We start from the raw sequence: 22,212 nt of genomic DNA on the forward strand, positions 1-22,212 counted from the left end.
TAAGATACTGTAAACATATGGACAAGGCCCTTCTCTGTTGAAGCCGACAGTCTAGCGGCAACACTGTAAAAAAAAAAAAATCTAATGTTTGATATAAAAATACAGTACCCATCTCTGAGATAGTGCAGTTCCAGAAAGAAAAAGCACAGGATGCAGTTGGGAGTCCTATTTCTAAGAAAACCCTTCTTGATACTGCCCCTAAGTTACAGGGGAATTCTTTCGGACTTCAAAGAAAAACTGAGCGGAGGAAGGTTGTGCAGAAGTAACAACCACCCCCTCACTAAAGCATCAACCTATCACAGTTCTCTCTAAACACTTGCTCCAAAACTGAGGTTTTAAACGCTTCTAGCTTCTGAGCGTGTCTGTTTTTCAACTAGAGTCGGCTCAAAGAGGACAGCAGATGACTGGTCGCAGTAAAAAACCTGTGAGAAGTGAGCCCACCCGCCTAAAGGCACATCCCTCCCTAACTCTACCCGCCGAGAAGTCCGGTCCTCGCCTGTCCCGGGTTGCCACCGCTCCCGATCCCCGGGAGTGTCTCAGCCTGCCCCAGGACCACCGCCACAGCCAAGGAAGACGCCCCCTTCCCCAGCCCTGGGTCCACGTTAACCGTGGCCCGACGTCACCAGACCACAGCGTGAGGAGGGGCTGCCCACGAGAGTCGCCGGTCAGCCCAAGCCTCGTGGGGCCAGGACGGCCCGCGGACCACCTCACACTTGGCAGAGGACTGCGGTCATGCGGCCTGACGCTCCGCCCCAGGAGCCCAATAGGGGCAGACCCGGCTCCCGCCCATCAGGACGCAAGGCCGGTACCTGAGAGGAAGCGGAAGAGGCGCGCGGCCGGCAGCAGCAGGTAATATAGGCACGACGCGATCATGGCCGGCCGCCTGCCCGCGCCGCCGCCCCTCCACACTGCTGCACACCGGTCTCCTCTGTTCGGCTCCGCCCCGCGCCACCGAAGCCCCGCCCCACCACGCCGCCAAGGCTCCGCCCCCACGCCATCAAGTCTTGGTCTCGAGCGACCTAAGCTCCGCCTCCTCACCGCCCAGGCCCCGCCCCAGACCGTCGCTTCAACAACAACTTTATTGGAAACAAGGAGGAAAGGAGGGAGGGTTGCAAGGGGAGGGGCTGCGTTAGAAGGCACCGGCTTCCATAGCAACCGAACAGCCTAGCATGAAACCCATTACTCTCTATGCTAACTTTAAAAGTTCATTTAAGTAAATAAATAAATATGAATAATAAAAATATTAACGGGGACTTAGGAGTCTCTGAAGTATTAAGAGACCAGGGTTTTGGGGTTGGGGATTTAGCTCAGTGGTAGAGCGCTTGCCTAGGAAGTGCAAGGCCCTGGGTTCGGTCCCCAGCTCCGGAAAAAAAAAAAAAAAAAAGAGACCAGGGTTTTATTTTCAATTTTGCCACTAACTAGGAGGAGGTCTACCCCAGGAACACCATATGCCTTTTTTTAACGCTTGCTCATTTCTAATACAAAGGACTGGACTTTTTGCAAAGACTTCTGTTGACCATAACTTCTGTAGCTAGCCCTTCTGAGCCAAGAGTACTCTTCCTCATTCCCACACCTCTTCTGGCCTTTCCTTCCCCCCAGCTAGGAGATTCTAGGTCACAAATGGAGTCTTCCCTTGCTTCAAGCGCATACGATTTTTACTTCCTCCACCTGTTCCAAGTGGGCTATGGGGAAAGAGTGTGTCCCATTGGAAGCAAGGGAGAAAGGGAGGGAGGGAGAGAGGACTGCATAAAATCAGGGACCAAGATTGAATGGTGGGTGGTGTGTTTGTCATGAGGGAAAAATGGTGTGGCCCATTGGAAGGAAAGGAAGGACTTCTCAATACCAGGAACCAAGTCTGATTGGTGGTGTGTTTGCCCTGTATCTCTGTTGTAGCTAATACTAAATCAGTGTGGTAGTTTAGTAAAATGGTCCCCATCTGCCTCCAGCACTTTAATACTTGGTGCCTAGTTGGTGGCCTTTTGGGGAGGATTAGGCTGTGTGGCCTTGCTGGAGAAGTGTCACTGGGGACTGGCTTTGAGGTTTTGAAAGACTCACTATTTTCACTTAGTTCTCTTTGCTGCTTGCTGCTTGAGCTGTGAGCCTTCAGCTCTCAGCTTCTGTTCATCCACACACCCGCTGCCTGCTGCATCTACTCTGCCACCATGGACTCGTCTCTCTCGAACTGTAAGCTCCTAAAAGCCTTTCCTTGTATGAATCACATTGGTCATGGTGCTTTATCACAGCGATACAAAACTAAAACTGGGCAGGGCAAGCCACACCTTTAATCTTAGCACTCTGGAGACTGAGTGGATCTCTGTGGGTCCGAGGTGAGCCAGGGCTACATAGTGAGACCTTGTGGATAGATAAATGGATGGATGAATACATACATACATAGTATGCATAGATAGATAGATAGATAGATAGATAGATAGATAGATAGATAGATAGATGAATAGATAGTTGGATACATAGATACATAGATATATAAATACATACATACATAGCCCGTCACATAGAAGGGACTAATGATTGAATAAAGAATGTGTTGCTTAAATGAAGGCCAGTTCCTGCATCAAGTATGTGCTAATGAAAGACCTCTTTGAATTTCTCTTCCCCTCAGTCCTCTGCCCCAGCCATGATCTAAAGGAAGGAAGAAAAGGAAGGAAGAAAAGGAAGGAAGGAAGGGAAAGAAAGAAAGGAAGGAAGGAAGGAAGGAAGGAAGGAAGGAAGGAAGGAAGAAAGACTACACACTACACCCAGTTCCAATACCCAGTGTCTGAGCTGCGCCGTTTCCAATTTGTGACTGGAGCCTTGGCTGTTCAGGGAAGCCCTCTGGGGAGTCACCAGATCCTGGACCAGCTGGATACATCATAATACTGACGAACTAAAAGGAGGAAGAAGGAGAGAATCAGTGATTGGCTTCCCTGTGATTTCCCCCCTCATTATCTGCTTGCAGCTGCGTTCATCCTTTTATCTGAGACAAACTCCAGCAATCTAAAGGTTGGGAAGTCGTTTAGAAGTCAGCATACAACTGTTAATGCTATCTAAGGCACCCCAACATCAAGCTCACTCCTTCAACATGGCTTAAGTGAACTCTCCACTTTCTTTGAAGATCTATCTGAAAGTCCAAGTTCCAAAACAGACCTTAAATCAAGAACTGTGCACATCAATAGTCCTTCCATTTGCCCGAAAATGTCTTTAAAGTACAGACATCTATACCCTCCTCCCAGAGTTGTTCTTCACAAGTCTGACGCTCTTAAACATTCCTCAAGTTGGGGGGGAGGGAGTTGCTAGTGTTGAGGTGTGTGTGTGTGTGTGTGTGTGTGTGTGTGTGTGTGTGTGTGCATGTGTATGTGTTCCTCTGTGTAATCCTGGCTGTCCTGGAACTCACTCTGTAGATGAAGCTGACCTCAAACTCAGGGATCCTTTTGACTCTGCCTCCTAAGTGCTGGAAATAAAGATGTGTGCCACCATGCCCAGTTATCAAGTTATTTTGAGATAGGAAACTTCTGCAGAAGCCTCCCTTGGGCTGCTCAGGACACAGTTGTAGACACAGTGCGGACAAGCTTACTGATGGCCATGTTCTTCCACAAGTTTTCCCAGGAGCCAGCGAAGCCTGGTTTCCCTCTCTCTTTCCTGACTTATAATTAGATACATTATTTAGAAAATGAAGAATGATTGAGGAATCACACAAGCTTTGGAGTTCGACCACATGAGTTCAGAACCTAGCTCTACTGTTTCGTCCCCATGAAGCCTCATGGGTAATCTCTTAAGAGTCTTAGTTTCCACATTCACACTGAGCCAAAGTTGGCTCACAATGTTTTCCTTTTCTTTCTTTTCTTTTTCAAATAGGGTCTCATGTATCCCAGAATGGCCTTAAACTTGCTCCAAGAATGTATCCAAGGATGACTTTGAACTTCGGATCTGCCTGCCTCCACCTCCCAAGTGTTGGGAGTATAGCTTTGCACCATTACTCCCAGTGTGCATTGGTGGAGATCAAACTGGAATTGTGTGAATGACGAGCATCTGTTTATGGTTTTTAAACTTGGACAGAAGCCATCTATAGTTATGTTGGGTCTACGCTGAATTGCCAAGAGAGCCAGTTATACACACATACACACACACACACACACACACACACACACATATGTATAGCATGTTATGTACAATTTAATATATGTAATGTATAATATATAAGCACCCGGGAGGCAGAGGCAGGTGAATCCCTGAGTTCAAGGCCAGCCCGGTCTACAGAGTGAGTTCCAGGACAGCCAGGGCTATACATAGGAAAAACCACAACAAAACAAAGATAAAATACACAGCTATATAGATATCTCCTATATAATTTAAATAAAAATTTCACATCTGAGCTGACAAAAGCAGCTTTGTCTATGTGGTTGGTCAAGGTTATCCAAGAACTGCCAAGCACTCTAGGATATCGATGTTGCACTTTGTTCTCCTCAGAGATGGAAGGTTAGCCCTGTTGCTTATGACAGCCGTGTATGCAGGATCTGGACGACCTGAGCTGTGTCAGACCTGTATGTCTCATCTCTGAGGATTAGCCCTCATGATACCACAGGGCACCATGCAAGCTTCCAAGGAGGGAACCAACCAGCAGTCCTGCCCAGTTATGACACCTGTGACCCACAGTCTCTCAACCAAAGGAAAATTTCAAGCACGATCTTCCCCATGTCCCAGCTTTGGCACATCAGAAATAATCTGAGGGATGAGCTCTGTAACTAATCTCAGCTGTGATGACAAAGGCTTTGAGGAGCACCTGCATTCTTCATTAGCACGACTTTAAGGTGCATATGCTGCCTAACCCGGAAGAAAAGGCTTTGTGATACTTTGAAGAATTAATTTGGCACATGTGCAAAGTTGACTGCCTAACTTTTTTGCTATGGCTCTGCCTATTACCTTCAGGATTGTAGAAGTTAATGACCAAGGCCTGGAAAGTACTGCTCACCGCACCAAGAATTGTGAACTACACGTGTAGCTTAAAGTTTTATCTTAGGGAGCTGAAGAGATAGGTCAGTAGCCAAGAGCTACCTGCTTATTCAGAGGACCTAGGTTCAAGTCCCAGCATCTATGTGGCAGTTCACAACTATAACTTCATCTGTAGGCACCAGGCACACACACAGTCCACACACATATATACAAACAAAACATCAATAAATATAAAATAATAATAGTAAATGTATTTTCAAATATATACTAGAGAGAACCGGAGAGATGACTCAGCAGTTAAGAAGACTGATTGCTCTTTCAGAGGACAAGGGTTCGAATCCCAGCACTCACATGGTGGCTCACAGTCATCTGTAACTCCCCTCTTCTAGGCTCTGCAGGCACCAGGCATATAAGTGGCACACAGACATAGATTCAGCCAAGGCATCTGTGCACAGAAAGTAAAGTAAAAGCAAACAATATATACTAGTGTCTGAGGGTGTAGCTTAATGGTGAAGCATTTGCCTACCATGTACAAAGCCTTAGGTTCAATCCCCAATACAGAAAAGAAAAATAAATTCACATATATATATATATATATATATATATATATATATATAGTGGGCTTGGATATAGCTCAGTAATGAATCCGTTATCTAGTATTCATAAGATCCTGTATTTAATGCAAGCATCACACAAAGAAAAGGAAAGCATAAATAAGTAAATAAATCAAGTGAAATTAGTTTTCATAATCTTTAATTCAACCCTATAGAAAAAAATTTTAACTACCTTTTAAACGAGGGAAGGTTACATTTATTTTTGTACTTAGTCTTTGAAATCAAGTCTGCATGTTACCCAGACATCACGTCTCAATTTGAAGTAGCTACATTCTAAGGATTCAAGAACTACCAGGAACTACTAGTCAGTCAGTGGCTTCCCCATTGAACTGTACAGGTCTAGAGAGCTCACTCAGCGCTCTGGTTGATAGGATGGGCTAAAAGGCATTGCCTTCACAGCCTTTCTCATAACTCCTAAAAACCTTGCTTCTCTGAGCCTAGTGTTTCCTCCAGCACTAATGATTCAAGTTAGCATCTTAGTTAGGGATTCATTGCTATGAAGAGACACCATGACCGCAGCAACCCTTATAAAGGACAACATTTACTTAGGGCTGGCTTACAGTTTAGAGGTTCAGTCCATCATCATTATAGCAGGAAGTATGGCCGAGTCCAGGCAGACATGGCACTGGAGGAACTGAGAATTCTACCTCTTGTTACAAAAGCAACTAGAAGACTGTCCCCCACGAGGCTAGGAGGAGGGTCTCAAAGGCCACCCCCACAATGACACACTTCTCCAACAAGGCCACACCTACTCCAACAAGGTCACACCTCCTAATAATGCCACCACCACAGTTAGTCAGCATTCATTCATTCTCTTAGTCACTGAGTCGTGAAATGGTGTTTGCAATGGACATTTCTCAAGCTCAATGTTCTTCGTCTTCTCCTGTCTGTCCTCTAGCTTTCTACCCTGTCCCTTTCCTGGCTCTTAGGAGACCAGCTCCCCATCAACTTTAGGAAAATGGAAGAACCACCAAGAATAAACCCTCTGCTCTACACTATCACAACAGTGTGTGAAGCAAGATCTCAAGCCATCTTTCTGCCCTTGCCTCCCAACATAGGAGCCAGTCTTTCCACCCACCTAAGAATCCTCTATCCTCCTCCCAGAGATGGCGCCCCCCACTCCTTTCCAACGATTCCTCACATCTATCCTTAGGATGTTCAGTCACTCCTACACTATGCCACTTCCATCCCCTCTCTGGCTATCCCTCTGCCTCTTCGCCTCTCCTCCTGAGCCAATTGTCTTGAAAGAGTTGTCTACCTGATGTCTTTACTTTGGTACCCCTCATTCATTCAATTGCCTTCTCAGAAATACAGCTTTGTCACCAATGTTCCCTCAGCCTTCCTTGTGAGGACACTGGAGAGCCACAGAAAAGTTGAATTCCGGGCTTTATTGGTTCCTGGCTATTCTGTAGTTTTGCCATCTTTCTGTGATGTGTTTGTTTCCCTTCTATCCCTTCTATCATTCTGTCCCCCTGCCTCCCTTTTGCTCCCGAGTGCCCTCCTTTTACTGTGCCCAGAGCACCACTCCCATCCTGTATCCCAGTCTCTCCTTAAGAGAAAGTTCTAACACTTCAATAGCTGCAAATATACACTCAATAGCCTCATTCATATATGGATGGCAATTCATAGATGTCAACTCTCATACTTGTGGAGTGCTTCTGTGGGGCAGAGGTGTTAAGTTATTCATTATTTTTCCAATAAGATCTCTTGTATCCAAGGCTGGCCTTGAACTCACCATGTAGCCTAAAATGACTGTGAGCTTCTGCATCTCCTACCTCTTAACCTCCTGCATGCTGAGATTACTGACCACCTCACCCGTTGCTGGGGATTAAACCCAGACACTCATACACACCAGCCAAACGCGCTACCCACTGAGCTACATCTGTTGTTTTGTTTACCCATAGACAAATCCTGACTGCAGTCCTCTTCAACGGATGTCCAAGGGGTGTCTCACAGACTGGACACACCCAAAGTGCCCTCCTTACCTCCTGTCTGTCGTTCCCATTCCACAAACCCCACCTTCCAGCTTCTTTGCCTTTTTCCTGAAGAACCCAACTGTTTCCTGAGATACCTCACTCTCCTCCATGATCTCCTCTCCCTGGAGGCCGAGAAGTTTTATCTCCTTTACATCTGATCAACCCACTTCATCCTTTAGCCACTCCTAACTGGCGCTGATCCCCCTCCTAGCCGTAATCCACATTCCGTAGAGCGTGCTTCCCAATGTGCAAGATCCACTAGGTCATTCTGCTGCTTAAAGCCTTCCGGCACAGCTGCATGGATGTCAGGATGCAAGTCTGAGGATGACAGGCCTCCTCACCTTCCCAGTTCATTCCACAGCACTTCCTCCCCTAGTGTGAGTTACACTCCGGCCTCACCATGCTATGATGATGTTTTTCTTTGTCATTCATGGGCCTCAAATACTCCTCCCCACCCTTATCCACTTACCCCAGCTATACTGTCTAGTGGATCTTTGATTCTCAGTCTAGACCTCGTCTCCTCAAGTTTCTCAGATCTCTACCATTCACATAGACACAATATTGCTCCTAGTATAGACTCGAGTCCCTCTGGTTTGCCCCTGTAGCACACTCTTCCCCCCTTTTATGTTCTTTTATGTTCCTTTGTTTAAATTGTATTCCAAGCTAGCCTTGCCAGTCTAGAAGATTGCACTGCTTATAGGAGATGGACCCTAACTGCAGGAAGTGGGTCAGTGGAGGTCGGTCTTGAGGTTTTATAGACAACCCCCACTTCCTGTCTACTCTCTGCTTCCTGATTACAGGCACAGTATGACCAGCCTCCCCACGCTCTTGCCAAATGCTCTCCCTGCTGCAGGGGACTGTGATTCTTAAACTGTAAGCCAAACATTCTTCCATCCTTAAGTCATTCTTCCCAGGGATTTTGTCACAGCAATAATACAAGTCATTAGTTCAAACCCCACATTTAAAATCTTCTCGTTTAAAACTATCATTTAAAAAAAAAAACAAACAAACAAACCTAGCGCTAGGAAGATGGCTTAGCTGGCAAGCGTGATGGCTTGAATTCGAATCCCCAGCATCCACATAAAAAGCAATGTACCCCTGTAATCCCAACAGTGTTTGGTGAAGACAGGAGGATCTTGGGGTTCACTAGTCAGCCACTCTAGCCAATCAATGAGTTCCGAGTTCAGCAAGAGACCCTGTATCAAAAAAATGGAAATGGGCTGGAGAGATATGGTTAAGAACATGCTCAGCTCTTACAAAAATCCCAAGCTGGTTCCCAGCCCTGCATCAGGAGGCTCAGAGCTGCCTGTGATTCTAGGTCCTGTAGACCTGATGCCCTCTTTTGTCCTTCAAGGGCTTTGCACTCATATGCATACACCCACACCCTGACACACAAACACACACACACACACACACACACACACACAAATTTTAAAATTAATGTGTAAAGCAGTAGGACATTAACCTCTGGTGTTATACACCACCACACTTTTATACACAGGCGCAGGTACACATGCATGACCACAGACAGACAGACACACACCACCATCACCACCACCACCACCAACAACAACAACAACAACAGCAGCAGCAACATCAGCAATGAGTCCCAAGCCGGATGTGCTTGCACACATTTGTAATGTCAGCACTTAGGAGCCTGAGGCAGGGTAAACACTGTAAGCTCAAGGCCAACCTAATTACATAGCAAAACCTTATATCAAAAAAAAAAATCTTCTAAATCAAATCAGGCATCATTACAACTAACCCAGCCACCTCTGTTGTTTCCTTTTACTATGGTTTCTGCTAACTTCCTCCCTTTAGTCCCTTTGTCTCCATTCTCTCCCCTCTAAGACACTGGATTTTCCTCCCTCATCATCTTATCCAATTGCCATCAAATCCCAAACACATTTTCTTAAGGAACCCAATAGGAAGTAGTTTGGGCTTTATAGAGTTCCAAAAGCAGCCAGAGGCTAAGTGGGCAGAAATAATCATGTGTCAATAAAACTTTATAAAAACAAATCATGGCCCAGATTTGACCAATGAACTACATAGTTTATCTATCCTGAAATCAAGTACTTAGGCACAATGTTGCCGGGAGAGGAAGCAACCTTGTTTCATTCAAATACAGATGTCACTGCAGAGGCAGCATGGACTCTGAAGCCAGAGAGATTACATTTACATCCTCGCTCCATCACCTACTAACTTTGTGACCTTGGACCACTTAATCTTTCTCTCAGTCTCCTCATCTGCAAAACAGGAATAATAGAGTTGTCAAGCAGCTGCAGTGCACTGAACATATGAAGTCCATGGAACTATGAATTACATGGGACTATAAAAATGCTAGCATTAAGGACACAAAGGATTCCCTATGCTTTTAGCCTCACTGGTGAGCAGAATAACAGTCATGACGACGCTGGAATCAGAGGGATGTCTCGGTGGGATAAGAGTATCATGTCAACTATTCTTGGTTGTTAATTTGACTACATCTGGAGTTAACTGCAAATCATTCACAGTATACCCAGTGACTTGTGTTTTCAGTCCTTGTGATAGCTATTCCAGATGCAGTCAGGTTGCTGACCAAGAACATCCACCACGAGTGCTTAGTACAAGCGAAAAGACCTAAGTTCAAATTCCTGACACCTATATGAAAGCCAGGTATGGTCTTGGTAACTCCAGTGTTGGGAATCTGATCCTGTAAGCTTGCTGGCCAGCCAGTCTAGCCACAAACAATGAACCATCAAGATTCAGATTTAGTGAAAGGCCTCGTGTCAAAAAAAAAAAAAAAAAGTAGGGGCTGGAAAGATTCCTCAGTAGTTAAGAGCAATGGCTGGTCTTTCAGAGGACCCAAGCCCCATTCCCAGTCCCCATAAGGCAGCTATCTATAACTCTAGTTTCAGGAGATCCAATGCCCTCTTCTGGCCTCTTTATTTCTGCTGTAGCCAGGCATGCATGTGGTGCTTAGACATACATGCAGACAAAACACCCATAACACATAAAATTGAGGACTCCTGGAATTCCCTACTGTGTCCTTTGCATGTACATGTAAGGGCACTCACACTCACACGTGAGCACACACACATACATACACACCACAAAGGAGGAGAGAAAAGAGAAAGTTTTCCCCTTTTCTTCTTTTTTGTTCCAAAGACGTATTTATTTTATATAAATGAGAGTTCTGCCTGCATGTATGTCTGTGACCCGTGTATGTGCCTGGTGCCTGCAGGAGTCAGTCGAGCCTGGGGTTGTCAGATTCTTCTGAGCTACCATGTGGGTGCTGGGAATAAAATCTGGGTCCTCTGGAAGAACAGTCAGTGCTCTTGACTGCTAAGCCATCTCTCCAAACCCCTCTTTTCTTATTTTCAAAGCCAACGTTACTGGGGGGAGCGAGGATAGTACCAGAGCAGGCACATGGGGATCACAGGACGGCTTTCAGGATTCCATTCTCTCCTTCCACCGTGTTGGCCCCAAGGATCCAACTTGGGCCCATCAGGCTTGGTGGCAAGAGCCTTTGACCACTAAGTCACCTTGATGGTCCAATTGTCATTCTTTTAGCATTTGACATCCAAATGGTATCCCCAAAAGACAATCCTCTTGGATTTACTCCAAGCCAAAATCATGGCACCCTGCTCTTTGAATTACATGCAGCGCTAGTTCATCTCCCAGTGCCCTCAGGGGCCCCCCTCCGAGCATTGCAGGGCACTATCTCAAAGCACAGTGGTCTAATTAGACGGTACAATGTTGCATTCTGATTGTGAAGTTTAGTTTTGTTTGAAACTCTCTAGTCCAAGCTGGCCTTGAACTTGGGATCCTCCCAGCTGTGCCTCCTGGGTGTTGGGATTACAGGCAAGTGCCTCCAGGCCTGGCTGGTTATGACACAAGACAAAAAGGACACCATCTCAACAATAGACGAAAGACTTCAATGGAGAGAGAAGGGTCCTCTCAATGACTGTGCTGGAACAATCTAAACATGTACACACGCAAATGATTCTCCGCTTCACCCACAAAGATGAACTCCCAAGCCTGATGACCCAAGTTCAATCCCCAAAACCTATGTAAAAATGCAGGCGCGGTGGTGCGCATCTGTAATCCCAGCGTTGGCACACTGAGAGGCGGAGACACGAAAACTGGCCTGTTCCACTGACCAGCCATCCCGGAGTACATTGTGGTATACAGAAACACGTTGCCTCACACACAAGATGGAGGAAGAGAAAGGGCTCCTGAGAGGTGTCCCCTTGCTTACACAGACACACATATAACTATATTTTCTAAAGCCAGGTTTCTAGAATTTCATCTTTCGAATGCCCAAAAGGAAGGCTTCCCCTAGTCCTCCCCCCAAGTCTACCAGCCACTGACCTGACTGTTGACGCCCTGAAGCCTTAATCAAGGAACAATGGACAAGCCCTTGGGATCTCTCGACACTGCACCTCGAGTGAACTTCAACTCCACATGCGAGCACAGCTGAGTGGGGAATGCTGGCCTCAAGTTAAACAGCTTAGGAGTCTGGCGTGAGCAATGCTGGGGTAGCAACGAACCGTGCTGATAGGACATATGCTTGTGGTGCTTTGATTTTTGTTCTTCTGTGCCAAGGTCGAGGATGCTCTCCCACGGGTGCGAGCAAAAAGGACGAACTGGGTAGAAGAAACCTGACTTCACCCATCACTGAAATACTTCGTACCTGAAGCGCAGCCACCTTGAGAAAAAAACATGGTGGCGGCGCTTCACAGTCACCTGACTAGGAGCCTTGGGGTTGGTGCTAACTCAGAAGGAATTAGGCTGTCACTAAGAGGCCCTCCTACAGCACCCGAGCACTCACAGCCAAGTCTGGGCTTAGACCCAGCAAACATATGAGAAAAGATGACCACCAGAGCCACCAAAAGGGTGGGAGGCCTGCTGTTACCAGGTCCACCCTCGTGGATCACAATGACTGCATGAGATCATGGAATGTTGAAGATAAAAGGAGAGTGGCTCTTAGGTCACAAAGTCATAAGCGGGCGGGCATCCTTTTAGACCAGGGTCCGAGGAATAGAGCTCTATCTTGTCCCCGATGAGCCCCAGGCCTAGCTGGTGACAAATCCATACATGCCGGATTCCCATCAAAGCCGGCTCTCCTCCAAGCTTGCTGGGATGAAAAAATAGCTACAGATTCCCTTGGGATTCACCCTCAAGAGAACAGTGCACATAGTTTGAAACAGAGCCTAATGGACAGGTGTGCACCTTAGGGAAGCAGCTACCAGGGGACAAGAAGCTGTCACCAGCCCCCAAGGGAGTCCTGGCAGCATGGACGACGACGATATTGAGCCTCTTGAGTACGAGACCAAAGGTGAAAAGGCTCCCAATTCTTGCCCTTCCCAGAGTTGTGTCCAAAGATCTGGTAGACTCCAAGTGCCCTCTTCTCTCTGCCCGAGTCCCTGCAATGGAGGTGGCATGTGACATTAGGGACAAGGTTTAGAGACCACACAAATAGTGAGATGTGATGCTAGACTTGGCTCTTACGAGCTCTAGCCAATCATTTTGTGGACATCACATTGGTAGTCAGGAATCAGCCACGTTAGGATTGTTTAGACGACATGGATTGGCTGACAGTTGCCAATTGCTAGCATCCCCTGGTTGAGTGGAATTCTACAAGTGCTCGAAGGGCTGGAGAGATGGACTAGCACTTAGAACTTTCTGCTCCTCCACAGGACTTTAGTTCAGTCCATAGTGACTCAATGACCTGTAACGCCAACTCCACAGGACTTGATACTGCCCTCTGGCTTCCACAGGCACGGCACACACACACACACACACACACACACACACACACACACACACACACTTGTTGTTTCTCTCTCTCTCTCTCTCTCTCTCTCTCTCTCTCTCTCTCATTGTTTGACATATAAAGAAACTAAGACTTGGAAATTCACCACCTTTTCTCAGAGCACAGAGCCACAGAATGGACTACACAGCAGCTGCCTCCTTCCTGACTCCTGAGCTGCTGCTACTCAAATTACATGTTACGTGGAAGTTTGTCCCGGAGGCTTGGGAATAAATATCGGGACCTGACTCTGTGTGGAAAAACTAAGACGTACACCTATTTGATATCACTAAGGAGCCCGCCCTCTAGAATCCAAATTGCAAGGGTGGGGTGTGTAATGTTAGCCCACTCAAAAAGCAGACTGGCGTACATGTATGAAATTATCAAAGAATAATGAATAGGCAAGACAAGAAAAAGAAAAACAAGGAAGGGAATAAATAGGCCTATCTGCTAGGCCTTCCAGAAGCACAAATATGACTTCCTGAAGCCCTGAGTCCTGCTGATGCTGGAGGATTCATCTCTGAATGTTGTGGGTGGCTTTCAGGGGCCCATCATACGGTGGCCCAATGAACTGACCACATCTAGCAAGTGTAGGGACCAGTGTGAAGGACACCCAAGGTGAAAGACACACTGTTGCCCTCAGCAGAGCCTAATTCAATGAAGACGAGAATGCTTAATCATAGCAGTGAACTTGAGGTCAGGAGACATCTTCAAGCCTCCCCTTCACAGTCCCGGGGACAGTTCTGGACTTGAAGGAAGAGAAGCTAAGTAAGCCAACTTCCTAGAGATGTGATCATCTCTCTTGCTCTCTGGAACACATCTCTGTCTGTTTTTCCTTTGCATCTGATCCCGGTTCTGACCTGTTCTACCCTTCACCTACCTCTCGGCAGCATGGTGTGTGACCATAAGTCCAGACTTTAGGACATATCCTTTCCGTCAGAAAGAGTAACGGGCTCAACAGTAGATGCCAAAATCCTACCATGCAAATGCTGAGGGAGAAGTGTGGGCAAGGACCCCACCAAAATCGGGCAGATCAGGGAAGGGGCCTGGATGGAGCAGCCAGTTGATAGAGGACACAAGGACTCCAATTCAGCCATAAGGAGGTCGTAGAGAAAGGGGTTTCCCTGGCAGGACTGTTTATGTGAGGCTATGGGACAAAGGCTGCAGACAAGACATGGAAGGCTGAAGAGAGAGGCAGAGACTAACGGAGTCAGTGGTAGGTGTCACTTACTAGATTGCAGGTTTAATTCCCAGAATGGGATATGGTTTTTGCCCCTAGATGAAACTGAAGCTGCCTTGGCACCTCAGAGCAGCGAAGACACCCTCTACTGTGAGGCTGAAGCCGCTCCAAGTGTTGAGAAAGAGAAACCTACCAGGGAGGATTCGGAGACAGACCTGGAAATTGAAGGTGAGGTGACATCTGAGGAAAGGTGGGTGGCAAACCAGCTTCCTCAAAAATTGGGGAGATTGGGTTCCACCAGAGTATTCCTATCTGTCCTGCCAGAAGATTGTAGTGAGAAGGCTGTGCTAGGTTCTAGACCACCTTGTCCTCCTGGCTGGCTGGGGACAGCAGACAAGGGATCTTCCGAGTCAGATCCACATCAGGCTGTTGTTAAGATCTAAACCAACGTGCAAAAGTTTCTGACCTTTAAATAAATCTCTCTCTTTTAAAGTGTGTGTGTGTGTGTGTGTGTGTGTGTGTGTGTGTGTGTGTGTGTGTATCCAAGAGTTCAGATGCTTTAGGAAGCCAGAGGCATCAGATCCCCACCTGAAACTAGAGTTACAGGAGATTTCAAGCCTCTTCACATAGGTTCTGGCAATTAAATTCAGGTCCTCTGGAAGAGTAGTATGTGCTTTTAACCTCTGAGCTACCTCTTCAGCACTACCTCACGCTGCCCCACATAACTCTTACATGATTTCCATAGTCCCAGAAGGCAGACTTTATTATATCTTTTCTAGAATGGGAACAGAGGCTTGAAGGTCGCAAGAGTCACCCAAAGCCACCAAGAGCTGGCCAGGACTACATAAGCTGATGCCATGTTTGACCTGTTTTTGGCATTCAGTCTTTCATGCTATGCCCTAGAGTGTCTCTGTAACCCCAATCCAGTGACTCTCTGGTTACCTGAGAGTTCTTATTTCTCCTGCTTTGGAGTTCCAAGTTTCCTCTCAACGAATCAAGCATTCCTGGTCACCCTAGCTGATGGATCTTAAGCAGACACTCTCTGTTCTTACAAACACCTTCAGCATCCCCTTCTCCTTAATATCCCTGAGGTGAGAGATGCCAAAAAGATCATTGGTGAGCATCCGTGGAGGAAGGGAGAATGATGCTGGTCCCACTGGATGAGAACAGCCTCCAGCTTTGCAAGCTTAGGCTAGCCCAAGTCACCGTTCTTTTGTTAGTTCTGTTTTATTGAGAGAGGGTTCCATGTAGTCCAGGGTGGCCTTGAACTCATTACCCTGCCAACGGTGACCTTGAATTCTTTATTTCCCCCATCCCCAAGTGCTGAGATCACTTCTATGAATGATTAACCCCCTCCTCCTGTGTGCTCTTAAACTCGGGTGGTTCCCAGGTCACAGGAATGGGAGGTGGGGCAATGCGAACCTTATAAAGCTTATAAAACCTTATCAGCTTATAAAACCTTCCCACCAGTCAACACGCAAATTCACTCTTCTACTCAGACTTCCTCCCCACTTGTGGTGGTTTGAATAAAAATGACCCCCATAGGCCGATAAGGAGTCGGACTGTTAGGAGGTGTGGCCTTGTTGGAGTAGGTGTGTCACTGGGTTTGGGCTTTGAGATCTCAGATGCTCACACCAGGCCCAGTTGCTTCTCAGTCTCCTCCTGCTGCCTGCTGATTTGGATGCAGAATTCTCAACTCCTTCTCCAGCACCATGTCTGCCTGTGTGCTGCCGTGCTTCCCACCGCAAAGATAATGCACTAAACCTCTGAAATGTAAGACAGGCCCAATTAAATGTTTGCCTTTATAAGGATTTCTGTGGTCATAGTGTCTCTTCACAGCAATAGAACCCCTAACTAACTACTCCCGAGAAATCCTTTCTTGCTTCTTCTGCACTTGGAGGCTGTTACTAATTTTGCTTTCAACACCTCATTTTACCTAATTGTAAGGTGACAAAGAGCAACACTGGATGTTCCCGCTGAGGTTCCTGGTTTCATCTTACTCCCTATCATCCGGGAGGGCTCAATGCCCACTGACCACGGGCCAGGCTGGACTGACATCTAAGGATCAAGGAGCCCAAGGGCTTGCAATAGAGAGATGGGGCTCTCCTTCCGTTAGTAGGGACCAGCTGTGTGCAATCTGTGTCTCCATTTGTCACTGGGGAAGTAGAACCAAAAGTGGGAAATCCACCATGATAGGAAAGCCCACTATGGTGCAAGCTTATTTTTTCTCAAATGGTTTCCTATTTTATGCCTTGGGCTAATTGGTTGTCTTGAGACTGTGACCAGAGTTTTTAGGGTCAGAACCTTGGTCGTTGATGGCCCCGGCCCTGATAACCTTAACAACTGGGTTCAGCCACCCATCCTCAATAGGTCAACTAAAGACACAATTAATAGTGAAAAGCAGAAAAAGGGAGATCTATTCAATCTGACTACATTATGATGAAGAGTACATAAAGAAGTCTAGTGGCCCACCCTTGCCGAGTCCATTTTTAGGATCCTGGCCTAAGGTTTGGGTTTAAACAGAGAGCATGGGGTATGCACAGCTGGGCAATCCAAGGTCAGGTGTGGTCCATCAGTGTCTCTGCTGCTCTCTCCTCCAAGGTGGTCTACTTGTCAGAACTCTGTGACCTCTTTCCAGGATACAAGCTTCTATTCCGGTTGGCTCCAGCTTCAACCTTTTCCTGATCCTTGCATGAGACTCCTGGAGAAACTAATTCCATGGGGTTCATTGTTTAAATAATCTGATGGCCAAAGGAAGGGAGGGATGCAAGTGTTTCTCTAAAAAAACAAACAAAAAAAACCCCAAAAACAAAAGACAAAACAAAAAAAACTAGCTTTCTGTGTAAGATTTCCCTAAATCTTTGGCAAAGCTCTGTTTGTGGCTCATACTTTTTTGTGCTGCTGGGGGACCAAGTCAAGGCCTCTCCTAGCCATGACCCCGCCCTAAGGCTGAGCTGTACTGCCAACCATGGCTTATGTTCTAACAGTCCTAGCTGGGGCTAAAGAAATGGTTCAGTGGCTAAGAGTGCTGATTGTTCTTCCTGGGGATCCAGGTTCAGTTCCTAGCACCAACATGGTGGCTTATAGCCATCTGAAGCTCTAATACAAGGGAGTCCAACAGCTTCTGTTGGTCCCTATGGACACCAGTACACATGCAGTGCACAGATATACATGCAGACAAAACACCTATACACATAAATTAGATAGTAATAGTAAAACAAACAAACAAAAAAAACCAAAACAGAAAAACTGTGCTAACCTGGATGGTAGTGGCACATGCCTTTAATCCCAGAACTTGGGAGGCAGAGGCAGGTGGATCTCTAAATTCAAAGTCAGCCTGGTCTACAGAGCAAGTTCCAGGATAGCCTGAGTTACACAGGGAAAGTCTATCTTGAAAAACAAAAACAAAAGCAAAAACAAAAAAACTATGCTAATGAAACTAAAATTGAAATATAGACTCCTTCAGCCATCAAAAGTCAACAGTTCTGGGCCTCCTCCTTTGCCCTTCATTGTTGCCTCAAGCACAGCAGAAACACTCTGGATGCATCACATGTGTGATCGTAAGTTAACTTGTGAACATCACACCTTCGGAAACCTTTTACTGGGGCCAGTTTCTGGTGATCCCAACACTTGGTCACACTCCTGTATATACGTCATCACCCACAGCTGAGTGTTCTAGAGCACATAACCTCAAGCCCAGACCTCAGGCAGAGGAAAGTCCAGGCAGAAGAGCATTCCCCTGGGGCTAGAGTGGAGCTAAGGCAGACTAGAAGAGAAACCTGATTTCTTTCTGATTTTCTATGTAGACACAGAGAAATTCTTCAGCATCGGACAGAAGGAGCTGTACTTGGAGGCCTGCAAACTGGTGGGTGTGGTCCCTGTCTCCTACTTCATCCGGAACATGGAGGAGTCCTGCATGAACCTCAACCACCATGGTCTGGGCCCCATGGGTATCAAAGCCATTGCTATAACTCTGGTGGTGAGCATGCTGGGTAGTGGAACACATCAAACCTGACAGAAGGCGATTAACAGGGTGGCTGGTTTGAGATCCAGAAGGAACCCTCTTTGGTGTCTAAAAAGCAACCTACCCTGGACCTTTCTTAGCCATCGGTCGTTTTAGTCATTTTCCCTGTGAGCTCATAGAAGAGGCTGTAGTTCAAAGACCTTTCCTAGTTGGGAAGCAAGTCATCAGTCTGTGGGTCCTAGAAAAATGTATGGGCTAGAACCAGGCCCAAGAGTTACTACAGTTACAAAATGTAGGCTGGGGTCTCCATTCCAAAGCTGACTTTGGCCATACATAGAGCCACTACTGAGCCACTTCATTCAATGTCTGCCTTTCACACTCACATAGTTAGACATCCTATTGCAGAGTAAATTGAATTTTTCTCATGGGATAATCTCTCCATGATTATCTCTCAGGAGATAATCCTGACTTGCCATGAACAAACAAGGACCTGACCTTGACCTCATCACAGATTTCTATACTTGATTATATAAAACTGGCTACGTCGCAGAGACTTTGACAACTGCACATCACTGCCTTCATGACTGTTCACTTAAGAGGGTGAAGAGAAGACTTCAGAGAAGCCCAGAAAAGTAAAAGGCAGATGCTCTTAGGCAGGGACATTTAACATCCAGTAAGAGAGATGGCTCAGTTTGTAGAGTCACACACACACACACACACACACACACACACACACACACACACACACAAGACATGCAGGTCAGATCCCTAAAAGCCAGGCTTCATGGTATCTCTCTGTAACCATGGCCCAGATGGGACAGGGACCTGCAGATCCCCGAATCTCACTGTGTGCCCTGCAAGTCTAGTCAACCATGAGCTCTGGATTCTGTGAGAGACTGTCAGGAATACAGTGGCAGCTTTGCACGGTAGCTAAAGCCTTTAATCTCAGCACTTGGAAGGCAGAGGCTGACAGACAGCTCTCCATGAGTTTGAGACCAGACTGGTCTCCATAGTAAGTGCCAAGCCAATGAACCTCTCTCTCAAAGGGGGTTGGGGGTAAGCAATAGAGTAAAATATCTTGATGTCAACCTCTGGCTTCCTCACGTTGTGCACACAGGACCACGTGTACAACAGGTACGTCCACACACATGCATACAAACACATACATAGGCACACACACCGGGCAGTGATGGTGAATGCCTTTAGTCCCAGCACTCAGGAAGTAGTGGCAGGTGGATCTCTGTGAGTTCCAGGCCAGCCTGGTTTATAGAGCAAGTTCCAAGACAGCCAGTGCTACCCAGAGAGACCCTGTCTCAAAACCCTGCCTGTCCCCCCAACTACCACGGAAAACACACACACAAACACTTTTTTAAAATTAGTAGTGACACTGTATATGGTGACATTGTGCTGGGATGGTGGCATATATCAGTAGTCCAAGCACTTGGCAGGCAGAAGTGGAGGGATCGGGACTTAAAGGTCAATCTGGCCTAATAGTGAGTCCCAGGCAAGCCTGGGTCTATATGAGACCCTGCCTTAAGATAAAAATCAGTAATACCTCAACTGTCCATAGAGAGAGCAAAAAAACGAAACAAAAGAGACTGAGAATCCTTACAACATTCTGTTTTTAAATGATCTGAAAAGAGAAATAAGTCAGGAGTTCAACAGGAACAAATTGTAGGGCAGTGGGAACTGCTGGTCTGACCCATGAGACAGGTGTCAAGAGGGTGGAGTTAGCTGGTTCAGCGATGGAGTCTAAAGAGGGTGATGGGGAAGGGAGGTAACTCTGGGCTTTGATGTCTGTCACGCTGCAAAACAAGTGATGGTTTTCAAGGCTTTGCAACGCACTGTCCTGGTTCATTGTGGGAGCAGACCCACTGCCAAAAGCTACTGTGACCGACAGAAACCCACTCTGGCGGAGTTTAAAGGAAGGCACACCCTTTGCACTGCCCCCCTCACCCTCTGAACTCCTTCAGATTCCTAGTCGACATCTCCATGCCCTTTCCATTACTCCTTACCCATTACTATAATATCTGAGGCTGGTGACTTCATTGAGAGAGAGAGAGAGAGAGAGAGAGAGAGAGAGAGAGAGAGAGAGAGAGAGATTGATTTAGCTGGGTGATGGTAGCTCATATCTTAAATGCCAGCACTCAGGGGGCAGAGGCAGGTGATCTCTGTGAGTTCAAGGCCAGCAGGGTCAACAAAACAAGTTCCAGGACAGTCAGAGATATACGGAGAAACCCTGTCTAAAAAGAAAGGAAAGAAAGAAAGAAAGAAAGAGAGAGAAAGAGAGAGAGAGAGAGAGAGAGAGAAAGAAAGAGAAAAGAAAGAAAAAGAAGAGAGAGAGAAGAGAAAGAAAGAAGAGAGAGAGAAAAGAGAAAGAAAGAAAAGAAGAGAAAGAAGGGAGAGAGAGAGAGAGAGAGAGAGAGAAATTATTTACCTAACTAGGTTCAAAGGCTGGCACCAGCTCTCCTCTCACGATGACCTCACAGCATCCCTGATGAAGGGAATGAACTTGAGAGGAAGAAACGGAACAAAACGAGACAGGAAGGCCAGATGAGGCATGCACAGGAAGAGCTGGTCACTACCAGAACTGGGCTCCACTTCCTTACTACAGATTTATTTTTCTTTTTAATTATATGTGTATGGAAGGGCAAGGAGCATGTGGGTACATCTGCCTGCAGAGAGCTGAGGAGTTACATCCCCTTGGAGCTGCCGTAAGGTTGATGGGGAGGATCTGAACTCAGGTCTTCTGCTTGCCTGGCAAGCACATTATCTACAGAGCCATCTCTTACAGACACCATGGTCTCACTAACTCTTACACATTGCCACACTGGGGACCGGGCCTCTAATACAGCACCCTCTTGCATGGCTGGGAAGTCAGATTCAAGCAGAGGTGGCAGAGAACCAACTTAGCCTCTAACCACTTCCTTGTCTTTCTGCCTCTTCCATTGTGATGGTCCAAGTCCAACACCACGGTCCTCAAACTGGAGCTGGAAGACAACTCCATCCAGGAGGAGGGCATCCTGAGTCTGATGGAGATGCTGCATGAGAACTACTACCTACAGGAGCTAGTAGGGTGCCCTCCTCCTCTTCTTCCTCCTCCTCTTCCTCTTCCTCCTCCTCCTCCTCCAGCTCCTCCTGGCACACCTGGGGACTCAGAACCACTCAAGCCAAGCCAGAAACCCAACCCCCACGCCCAGGTCAGCTTTGGGTGATCTCTAACCAGTCTGTGGGGTCCTCCTCTCAAGACACAACTTCTCAGAGGAGGGCCATGCTTCCGAGGCTGGCTTAAGGCACTGTACCCTGTGGCTGTGAGAAAAGCTGAAGGGCTATTTCCAGCTGTACAAGTCCCCACAAGGAATGATTTACCCGAGCTAACGGAAGTGAGCTTCCTTCTCTAGAAAGGACCTGGCGAGATGTCTCGTTTTCAGATTCTCCAAATGAATCTGCCTTAAGTTTCTAAACAACCAACCTGAAGTACCAGGGCTAAACTGAGGGAGTAGGGTGTGAGTAACAACAGTATTGGAGGAGAAAAGATGAGATATTGTGAGACGCTAGAGAAGCCATATTGGGAACACGCTTTCTTGCCTTCTCTTTTCTCTGTCCTTTGCATTACCTTAGTCTTAAGCCTTTCACACCAATCCCACTCTCCCCATCATCCCCCTGACCAGCCCTGCTTGGTGCTGAGAGCCCCTCTGTGCGAGTCTTCCCTGCGTGCACATGTGTGTGCACATGTG

At 46.8% G+C, this 22,212-nt stretch overlaps 2 protein-coding genes across 19 annotated transcripts in view; one reads left to right on the forward strand and one right to left on the reverse strand.

Moving 5' to 3' along the window:
* Angel1 (angel homolog 1) overlaps positions 1 to 12,458 on the reverse strand; it is a 37,105-nt gene extending 24,647 nt beyond the window's left edge. Inside the window, exons 1-4 of one of the 7 annotated variants that reach the window (XM_017594229.3) lie at positions 11,891 to 12,458; positions 8,553 to 8,733; positions 5,299 to 5,392; positions 2,770 to 2,884 (exon numbers count right to left, since the gene is read on the reverse strand). In XM_017594229.3, coding sequence (XP_017449718.1) covers positions 2,770 to 2,884; positions 5,299 to 5,316 — 133 coding nt within the window. In that variant the 5' untranslated portion in view covers positions 5,317 to 5,392; positions 8,553 to 8,733; positions 11,891 to 12,458. Of the gene's footprint in view, positions 1 to 473; positions 754 to 809; positions 938 to 2,769; positions 2,885 to 5,298; positions 5,393 to 8,552; positions 8,734 to 11,890 lie in introns of those variants that run through there. The other 6 variants (XM_039112514.2, XM_039112516.2, XM_006240392.5 and 3 more) reach the window with 6 other exon arrangements.
* A 47-nt stretch (positions 12,459 to 12,505) lies between these two features.
* The window catches only part of Lrrc74a (leucine rich repeat containing 74A), a 29,927-nt gene continuing 20,220 nt past the window's right edge, over positions 12,506 to 22,212 (forward strand). For 9 of the 12 annotated variants that reach the window (XM_039112315.2, XM_039112313.2, XM_039112316.2 and 6 more), the window contains exons 1-4: positions 12,506 to 12,857; positions 14,611 to 14,739; positions 18,318 to 18,490; positions 21,439 to 21,546. In XM_039112315.2, coding sequence (XP_038968243.1) covers positions 12,815 to 12,857; positions 14,611 to 14,739; positions 18,318 to 18,490; positions 21,439 to 21,546 — 453 coding nt within the window. In that variant the 5' untranslated portion in view covers positions 12,506 to 12,814. Of the gene's footprint in view, positions 12,858 to 14,610; positions 14,740 to 18,317; positions 18,491 to 21,438; positions 21,547 to 22,212 lie in introns of those variants that run through there. The other 3 variants (NM_001037783.2, XM_039112314.2, XM_039112317.2) reach the window with 3 other exon arrangements.

This window comes from Rattus norvegicus, chromosome 6 (assembly GCF_036323735.1).
Source record: "Rattus norvegicus strain BN/NHsdMcwi chromosome 6, GRCr8, whole genome shotgun sequence".
Classification (NCBI taxonomy): domain Eukaryota; kingdom Metazoa; phylum Chordata; class Mammalia; order Rodentia; family Muridae; genus Rattus; species Rattus norvegicus.